This window comes from Cydia pomonella, chromosome 25 (assembly GCF_033807575.1).
Source record: "Cydia pomonella isolate Wapato2018A chromosome 25, ilCydPomo1, whole genome shotgun sequence".
Taxonomy (NCBI): Eukaryota; Metazoa; Arthropoda; class Insecta; order Lepidoptera; family Tortricidae; genus Cydia; species Cydia pomonella.
The window spans coordinates 3,134,156-3,144,594 of NC_084727.1; the positions used below are offsets into that span (position 1 = coordinate 3,134,156).

The window sequence follows — 10,439 nt, forward strand, 5'->3', positions numbered from 1 at the left end:
TATTTGTTTATTTTATTAAACAATACATGACAATGATTTATGTAATCTAAATGTTCTGAAATAAAGATATTTTATATTATATTTTTATTTTATTGCAGGTACTAAGATGACAGTGATAGAGCGAGAAGAGATACTGGGGCCGTCGCCGGAGCTCAACTACAAGAGGAGCACGAGCCAGGAGAGGGTTTCTAACGGCGTGCGGCCTGATACCGCGGGGAAAGGGGAGGGGACGAGAGAGGTACCTATTTTTTTTAATACAAGCTATTGCATTGCAGTCTAATTGGGGGCGTCCATTAATTACGTGAGGCGTTTTTGAGGATTTTTTGACCTTCCTGCTGCCTCTTTGGTGTCGTGAGATTTGTGTAGACTGAATAGTATATGTATAGGTAATACTGCACAATTTTTACTACAGAGCACAGATCCAAACCCGATATCGCGAAAAAAAAATACTGTTCCATAGAAAACACTGATATGAGATTCCCCGAAACATGACACAGCAGATTTTCTTTGCGTGTTCGGCTTTGGCCCCATAGTAAATTTGTTGAGTATGACCTACCTCAGAGTATGGTCATACTCGTACATAGCGAAATCACTGTATGTAGACTGGCGTTGATTACAAATGGGGTTGGCCGGTCAAAGTATTTTACAGATGTCAATTCCTACTTTCAATTATTGTTTTTTTTTATGGCCAGGATTCCAGCCTTTTCATCCAAATATCATACTCGTAGAACAAAACTAGAGAAAGGGGCAGGCTATGATGGCGCCATCTATGCATACCTTTGACAACCCCATTAATTACGAGTACCATAATTTAAATTTTCCACAGAACAACCTAGAGTTCCACCTCCACCACTGCATGGACCTGGTGAAGGCCGGCATGGAGTCCATCATCGAGGACCAGGTCACCTCCGTCTTCGAGGCCGAGGAGTTGAGGAGCTGGAACCTGCTCACCAGAACAAACATGTATGTACAAGCGATATTAGACCTTATCTCGTGGTCATAACGTTTAGCCCATGATCAAGACCAGGTCACCCCCGTCTTCAAGGCCGAGGAACTGAGGAACTGAAACCTGCTGACCAGAACAAACATGTATGTACAGTCAGCTGCAGAGAAAATGTACCCCCCTACATAGAAATTTTGTATGCAGGGGGTACTTTTTTCCCACAGCTGACCGTACAAGCGATATTAGACCTTCTATCGAGGTCATAAGGTATAGTATATCAAGACCAAATCATCCCCGTCTTCGAGGCTGAGGAGTTCAGGAGCTAGAACCGGCTCACCAGAAGCAGAACCATAGAGAAATGGGTAAGCATAGAGTGCCAACTCTTTACATCAGTTTTCTTACCAATGCTTATCTGCTGAGCGAAATGCAGGCCAGCCCTCTGGTCTCCCAAAGCCTGTATAAGGCGCTTTGCTAACTCCTTATAGAGGGGCCCCCATGGCCCTAGGGTTACAATCCCAAACGCCGTAAATCTGTAGCTAATTTTATATATATATACACCGTATTTTTTTATTTCCGTTAATTTCAAGGCTGCATTCTTGAGCTTAAATTAAGTAACTTCCCCAAAGATACCGGTATTCTAAATAACTCCATTTCGGACATAATCTATAATTTATTTTTATCTTATAAGGTCCTCACGAGCGTGTACACTTGCCTTAGGGCATGTTTACATATTGATTAATGTATAGTACGAGTGTGTACATTTGCTACTAAACGAGAGTAACCGGAACTCTATTTTCAACTCCTACGCTTACTCTGGTTATATGTTTACCGCGATATCTATTGTCGAGTAGCAGTACTGAGAGTTCCGCTACTCGATGCTAGATGTCGACTACGAAAATAATAAACATTTTGGTACCAAAACTGATGTATGGAGTGAGCACTCTATTACTATTCTTATTTATCCATGGTTTAGGTTTAGTTTTATTTATAGTTAAGTTTATTGATCGTTTATTTTTAGTCCTTATGTATTTGTATGTTCTTATCAGCGGGTACCAATGAGTTTTTCCGAACTTATGTACGAAATATCATTTGTTATTTACCAGTCGCTTTTCGGTGAAGGAAAACATCGTGAGGAAACCGGACTAATCCCAACAAGGCCTAGTTTACCCTCTGGGTTGGAAGGTCAGATGGCAGTCGCATTCGTAAAAACTAGTGCCTACGCCAAATCTTGGGATTAGTTGTCAAGCGGACCCCAGGCTCCTATGAGCCGTGGCAAAATGCCGGGACAACGCGAGGAAGAAGGAAGGATGTATTTGTATGTTCTTAAGTACATTCTTTTGTAACGTTCTCTAATCATTGTCGTTGCTTGGTTGCAGGCAGTACGAGTTCCTCTCCTGGCGGCTGACCATCATCTGGATGATGGGGTTCGTGGTGCGCTACTTCTTCCTGCTGCCGCTGCGCATCATGATCTTCGTCATCGGGGTGAGGATTCTTTACTAGCAGCTTTTATTTAACTTGCCCTGTTAGTATGTGTGGATCAAATTTTGGAAGCTAAATTTCACCCACTTCCCGATTTCCGATTGAGCTGAAATTTTGCATACATTTGTATATCAGATGACAATGCAATATTATGATGACATGGAGCTGATCTGATGGGAGACAGGAGGTGGCCATGGGAACTCTGATCAAACAAAGCTTGTACCAAAAATTTAAGTTTGCCAAAAAAAAAACCTCTGATTCCAAATTTTGTAACCTCAAAAATAGTGGTAACTTAATTCCACAAAAATTAAATCTGACTAACCTTGCACTGAATTATAGTCTTCTTCGTCCTCGCGTTGCCCGGCATTTTTCCATGGCTCATGGGAGCCTGGGATCCGCTTGACAACTAATCCCAAGATTTGCACTGAATTATAGTGTCGTTTACATATTATTGTATTGCATTTCGGAAGAAAAAGTTGGTTACTACTACTTTTGAGGTTAGAAACATTATGATTAAAAAAAACGGGGTATAGAATATTTATATTTCATAGATTTAGGTCTCGATTTGACTTATGAGTTGCGTTAAAAAGAAAAAATAATACAAAACTTTATTACAGTCGTCACCAGATATAGCGGAGAAAACAAGGCGCTCACAAATATCTGAACACGCCTCTATTGTCAAGGCGCTAGAGTGCGTGTCCAGATATTTTTGAGCACTTCGGCCGCTCCAACATATCTGATGGCGACTACTACTCAATTTCAAATAATACTACAGTATCTAAGAAGAAAGGAGGACTACATTTCTGTGTGTATTAAGATACAAAGAATACCAATAAATCGTAACCAGCAATTCTAATTACAGTTATTAGGTACCTAAGATTGGATAGCGTTGGCCTATCATTTTTGATCGTAATTTATTTGTACAACAGTTCATTGCCCTTATTTATGGAGTTTTGTTTACTTAATTCATTATGTTGACTAATGCCTAACTTTTCTCTTGTTTAACATATTCTCTAATATACTTCTGTCTATGCCTAATTTCTATTCATTTTTGTCGTTTTTAAAAAAACTAGTGCTTATTACTTTTTTTGTTGATACCTACATTATAAAATGTTGGTTCGTTAATGCTCAAAATCCGATGTACATAAGATATATATAAGGAATAAAACGTTCTCAAATGTTAATGTAACAGGTCAAAAGGTTAAAGTCAGTTTTGTGATTACACATTATTATTATAATGTCACTTACAGTATACCAAACAGGATCTTTTTCCTCGCGTTATCCCGGCATTTTGCCACGGCTCATGGGAGCCTGGGGTCCGCTTGACAACTAATCCCAATATTTGGCGTAGGCACTAGTTTTTACGAGAGCGACTGCCATCTGACCTTCCAACCCAAAGGGTAAACTAGGCCTTGTTGGGATTAGTCCGGTTTCCTCACGATGTTTTCCTTCACCGAACAGTATACAACATGATGAAGTTATATAAAATGTATGTAAAAAAAAAAAAAAACGTAACGAAGATGACAAAAATATGAGGACACTATCTTTTTATAAGTCGATAAATAGTACTCATGATTTTTAGTATAAATATACATAATTTTTTTAATTTACGAAAATTAGCACTATACTCTGGCAAGCCTACTTTGTCAGTGAAAAACGGCGCGTAATTAAAAAATTTTTTTGTCGAACGATGTTTCGCTCCTACATTTTTTAAATTTGGCGCCTGTTTGCCAAATGATTTGCCACACTATATATTTTTCTAAAAACGTTTTATTATTTTGTAACTAACCTATGTCTTCACTAACCAACCACAGATAATATTCATGCTGACAATGACAACTGTCGCCAGCACGCTACCGCCCGGCAGAATACAGCGGTTCATAGGCATGATGTCCTACATGATCTCCATACGGATTATGATACGTTCATTATCTGTGGTCATCAACTACTACGATAAGCAAAACATGCCTAAAGGCGGAATCTGCGCTGCCAACCACACCACTATCATAGACGTGGCAGTCTTAAGCTGCAATCAGTGTTTCTCTATGGTATATATTTTTTTCCGGGCTATCGGGTGTGTTGTCTATTATTTACTCTATGTTTCATTTGTGTTCGTCCCGGATTCATTGGCCTAATGTGTCTGGTGAAGGCCTCCACCCACGTTATTGCAAAGGGTTTGCGATACATTAGCCGCCAAATTTCTAAAATCGCATGCAATTTGTTGCAACGTGAGTGGAGCCCTTAGAGATAATTGGGTTGTTTTGCTGAAAATCAGAGACAAATAACTTTGTATCATAGACGAGATATGGACGTAAGTGTTTCGTGGATTTTTTTTACATTCTAACTAGATGGCGTTGCACGTTACGTTTTTGTCTCTGTCGTGTTTGACAGATGTCAGAATTAAGTCACTGCTTCATAGTTTAGCTGTCAAAACCTCCACGATTCAACTGTATACGTCTATTGTTTATGATATGGAGAGTATCGTCTCTGGTATTTGCATTGGCATCGGCATGTTGATTGGGCCAGGTGTGGTGGCTGGTGCTGTGCACGGCGTGCGTGGGCACGCTGCCCGACGGCCGCCTCAAGCAGCGCGTCAACTACGGCGTCAGTATCATGTGCTTCAACTTCCTGTCTCGGTGTATCAGCGCCGTGATAACTTACCACGACGAGGACAACAAGCCGAGGAGTGGGATATGCGTTGCGAACCATACTAGCCCAATTGATGCGTTGGTGCTCATGTGCGACAATACGTATTCACTGGTAAGGCCATAACATTCATCTGATTATTGTAACGTAAATCCGACCATAAAAGACTTGAATATTCCTGGCCGGGACAGCTTAAAGTTAAAAGGAAGACATGAGTGCATATCTACCAAGTTAATCTAACTTATTGATATTAACAACGATGATCACATGACAAGTAATTGATATGATATGAAGTGATAATATTGACATGTGAAACAGAAACGAATACCAAGTAATAATTACAAACAAATGACAGATTCAATCAAACGATTCATAGAAAATTCAGGTTTGTAATAATACGTTTATGAATAACGCCATAAGTGAAGAAACTGTTTAGACGTTGAACACACATTAATTGATAATTCATGAAGCTTTGAGAAGTTCATTACATTACATCAAGTTGACAATGGGTCGGTTCAATTTACCACCCTCAATTATAAACTGACTGATCTTACAATATGACCTGCACGCTTGAATTACTAAATGACATGGCCTCTACGCCCAAGAAAGGGTGAGAGTTTATCCTTCATTGACAAAACACTCAAATTGACATCGTGCTGATAATCTCCCCTCATGGGCCACCAAAATATGTGTGCAGAATCCCTAGGCTCCGTTCGAATTACATGCTCCTCGAATGAATTCACAAAGTCCACAATAGTAGGTTAACTTTAGGTATATTTATATTGTCAATAATTTTGATTATTGGTTTATCGCTTATCTACCGTATTAGGCAAAACCTGTAATGATAGATTTAAGTAGTGAAAATAAATTAATGACTGACTGAAATGACAGAATTAATATTAAACTAGTCAACTCGAGTGGACCGGCCGCTCGATCGTGACGTACTCATGAGTCATGGACATTCAACCTTTAATGGCTAGGACACTATCAATCTGACAATAATAATACATTAATAGGTATATCAATTCTTCAATCGGTAAGTGAACATTTTTTATGCAACATTTTTATTATATATTAGCATGGGAACCTAAAAGTGGGTACATGTGCTTGGGATGATGTATTGCTTTAAATATTTAAAAGGGAACGTGGTTTCAAGCCAAGTAGTTGACTCAAATTTGAAGCCATTTCATAAAAATATTTAAAATGACCTATGCCACTGCCAGGCTATAATTCGATTTTTCTGTTTCTTCGAGATAGAACATGAATGATCCGTTTCAAAAATGAACGTTAATAATGTACAAAAATTCATAGGAGTGCCTACCGTTTTCAGATAGGGCAGCGGCACGGCGGTTTCCTCGGGATCCTCCAGAGGGCGCTGGCGCGCGCGTCGCCGCACATCTGGTTCGAGCGCTCCGAGGTCAAGGACCGCCACGCCGTGGCCAGGAGGTGAGGCGAGCGGCGACACATCACCTAAGAGAATTTGAAATGGAGGTGGATTGTCGAAGAAAACTTTGTAGCCACGTAAATTTACTGCCATCTGTCGATACAAAGATGGCAGTAAATTTACGTGACTACAAAGTTTTCTTTGACAATACGCCTCTATTTTGAAACCTTCACGCTTCGCTAATACTAGTGACGCCATCTAGTGCCATATTTGGCAAACATTTAATGAATGGAGCTGTAAGCCATTTATTCTCATTCGTGCCGCTTTCACCTGATGGTTTCATCGGTTCAGATCAGAGATGGAGCCAGTATATTGCTGATATAAGGCCATTTTGTGATAATGATGTGGAATGGATTTAGAAATGAATGATAGATGTAAAAATATAGAATAAGAGAGATGTTCTCTGTCAGTTAAAGGGTCATCATGTCATAACTTTTTTTTTCAACAGACTAAAAGAGCACATATCAGTTCCCGATAATCCCCCGATCCTGATCTTCCCGGAGGGGACTTGCATCAACAACACTTCGGTGATGCAGTTCAAGAAGGGCAGCTTCGAGGTCGGCGGGTGGATCTACCCCGTCGCCATTAAGTAAGTAACTCCTTACGAGACAAATACAGGGATCTGCAAATTTAAATACCTCCACAGTAATTCAATAGAGCGTCGTTAGAAGATAAAAAATAACTTTAGGGTACTGCTGTCTTTTGGTCCAGAGTATTGTATGCTCATGTAGAATATATATATATATATATATATATATATATATATATATATATTTTAATATTATAGGACATTATTACACACAAATTGACTAAGTCCCACAGTAAGCTCAATAAGGCTTGTGTTGAGGGTACTTAGACAACGATATATATAATATATAAATATTTATAAATACTTAAATACATAGAATACATAGATAACACCCATGACTCAGGACAAATATCCATGCTCATCATACGAATAAATGCCCTTACCAGGATTTGAACCCGGGGCCATCGGCTTCATAGGCAGGGTCACTACCCACTAGGCCAGACCGGTCGACATATACATATAAATCCAACACACAAATCCACGCGTGGGAAGTTGCAGTCTTTAGGATCGATTGCGCATGAAATATCGGTAAATAGCCCGTAAATTGGATTAAGCTAAAAATTCACATACATATATATTATTTTACGTATTACATTGTAAGTTGGGTGACAATGCTATATTCGGGTAGCATCGAGCTGTTTTGTACACAGGAGATGGCTATAGGAAGTTTGTAATAAAACAACGTAATCTAATGGTGTCTTGTAATGTTTGACTTGTCTTGATGAGCATTAATTTCCCGTTGATTTGTAGTTTTACATGTATGTAAAATGTATAATTGTTGGTGCAATAAAGAATATTTACTTACTTACTTACTTACAGACAGCGAATAAAAGCTTGTATTAAAAATGGGTTTTTAGAGAAAAAACACTTATTTTTAGATACGATCCCCGTTTCGGCGACGCGTTCTGGAACAGTTCCCGCTACGGCATGCTGCACTACCTGCTCAACATGATGTCGTCGTGGGCCATCGTGTGCGACGTGTGGTACCTGCCGCCCATGAGGAGGGCGGAGCGCGAGGACGCCGTGGCCTTCGCCAACCGCGTCAAGGCGGCCGTGGCGGCCCGAGGCGGGCTGATAGACCTGCAGTGGTGAGTGTGCCACGTGTGGTACCTGCCGCCCATGAGGAGGGCGGAGCGCGAGGACGCCGTGGCCTTCGCCAACCGCGTCAAGGCGGCCGTGGCGGCCCGAGGCGGGCTGATAGACCTGCAGTGGTGAGTGTGCCACGTGTGGTACCTGCCGCCCATGAGGAGGGCGGAGCGCGAGGACGCCGTGGCCTTCGCCAACCGCGTCAAGGCGGCCGTGGCGGCCCGAGGCGGGCTGATAGACCTGCAGTGGTGAGTGTGCCACGTGTGGTACCTGCCGCCCATGAGGAGGGCGGAGCGCGAGGACGCCGTGGCCTTCGCCAACCGCGTCAAGGCGGCCGTGGCGGCCCGAGGCGGGCTGATAGACCTGCAGTGGTGAGTGTGCCACGTGTGGTACCTGCCGCCCATGAGGAGGGCGGAGCGCGAGGACGCCGTGGCCTTCGCCAACCGCGTCAAGGCGGCCGTGGCGGCCCGAGGCGGGCTGATAGACCTGCAGTGGTGAGTGTGCCACGTGTGGTACCTGCCGCCCATGAGGAGGGCGGAGCGCGAGGACGCCGTGGCCTTCGCCAACCGCGTCAAGGCGGCCGTGGCGGCCCGAGGCGGGCTGATAGACCTGCAGTGGTGAGTGTGCCACGTGTGGTACCTGCCGCCCATGAGGAGGGCGGAGCGCGAGGACGCCGTGGCCTTCGCCAACCGCGTCAAGGCGGCCGTGGCGGCCCGAGGCGGGCTGATAGACCTGCAGTGGTGAGTGTGCCACGTGTGGTACCTGCCGCCCATGAGGAGGGCGGAGCGCGAGGACGCCGTGGCCTTCGCCAACCGCGTCAAGGCGGCCGTGGCGGCCCGAGGCGGGCTGATAGACCTGCAGTGGTGAGTGTGCCACGTGTGGTACCTGCCGCCCATGAGGAGGGCGGAGCGCGAGGACGCCGTGGCCTTCGCCAACCGCGTCAAGGCGGCCGTGGCGGCCCGAGGCGGGCTGATAGACCTGCAGTGGTGAGTGTGCCACGTGTGGTACCTGCCGCCCATGAGGAGGGCGGAGCGCGAGGACGCCGTGGCCTTCGCCAACCGCGTCAAGGCGGCCGTGGCGGCCCGAGGCGGGCTGATAGACCTGCAGTGGTGAGTGTGCCACGTGTGGTACCTGCCGCCCATGAGGAGGGCGGAGCGCGAGGACGCCGTGGCCTTCGCCAACCGCGTCAAGGCGGCCGTGGCGGCCCGAGGCGGGCTGATAGACCTGCAGTGGTGAGTGTGCCACGTGTGGTACCTGCCGCCCATGAGGAGGGCGGAGCGCGAGGACGCCGTGGCCTTCGCCAACCGCGTCAAGGCGGCCGTGGCGGCCCGAGGCGGGCTGATAGACCTGCAGTGGTGAGTGTGCCACGTGTGGTACCTGCCGCCCATGAGGAGGGCGGAGCGCGAGGACGCCGTGGCCTTCGCCAACCGCGTCAAGGCGGCCGTGGCGGCCCGAGGCGGGCTGATAGACCTGCAGTGGTGAGTGTGCCACGTGTGGTACCTGCCGCCCATGAGGAGGGCGGAGCGCGAGGACGCCGTGGCCTTCGCCAACCGCGTCAAGGCGGCCGTGGCGGCCCGAGGCGGGCTGATAGACCTGCAGTGGTGAGTGTGCCACGTGTGGTACCTGCCGCCCATGAGGAGGGCGGAGCGCGAGGACGCCGTGGCCTTCGCCAACCGCGTCAAGGCGGCCGTGGCGGCCCGAGGCGGGCTGATAGACCTGCAGTGGTGAGTGTGCCACGTGTGGTACCTGCCGCCCATGAGGAGGGCGGAGCGCGAGGACGCCGTGGCCTTCGCCAACCGCGTCAAGGCGGCCGTGGCGGCCCGAGGCGGGCTGATAGACCTGCAGTGGTGAGTGTGCCACGTGTGGTACCTGCCGCCCATGAGGAGGGCGGAGCGCGAGGACGCCGTGGCCTTCGCCAACCGCGTCAAGGCGGCCGTGGCGGCCCGAGGCGGGCTGATAGACCTGCAGTGGTGAGTGTGCCACGTGTGGTACCTGCCGCCCATGAGGAGGGCGGAGCGCGAGGACGCCGTGGCCTTCGCCAACCGCGTCAAGGCGGCCGTGGCGGCCCGAGGCGGGCTGATAGACCTGCAGTTGTGAGTGGGTGGGGTTGTGTAGCAAAATAATAACTATACACTATACACGATAATGCGTACTTACTTATTCGCTACGTGCACGACTGGCACGCCCCCTAACATCTGCAAATCTAGCGGAAAACTTCAAATCACTACATCTTATAGAACATCCCCCAAACT

General features: G+C 46.2%; 1 protein-coding gene across 3 annotated transcripts in view; it reads left to right on the forward strand.

Moving 5' to 3' along the window:
• LOC133531470 (glycerol-3-phosphate acyltransferase 4) overlaps nt 1-10,439 on the forward strand; it is a 56,981-nt gene that overhangs the window by 34,587 nt on the left and 11,955 nt on the right. The window contains exons 3-10 of one of the 3 annotated variants that reach the window (XM_061869716.1): nt 99-238; nt 827-963; nt 2,320-2,425; nt 4,237-4,470; nt 4,949-5,182; nt 6,399-6,514; nt 6,961-7,101; nt 7,980-8,189. In XM_061869716.1, coding sequence (XP_061725700.1) covers nt 99-238; nt 827-963; nt 2,320-2,425; nt 4,237-4,470; nt 4,949-5,182; nt 6,399-6,514; nt 6,961-7,101; nt 7,980-8,189 — 1,318 coding nt within the window. Of the gene's footprint in view, nt 1-98; nt 239-826; nt 964-2,319; nt 2,426-4,236; nt 4,471-4,948; nt 5,183-6,398; nt 6,515-6,960; nt 7,102-7,979; nt 8,334-10,439 lie in introns of those variants that run through there. The other 2 variants (XM_061869715.1, XM_061869714.1) reach the window with 2 other exon arrangements.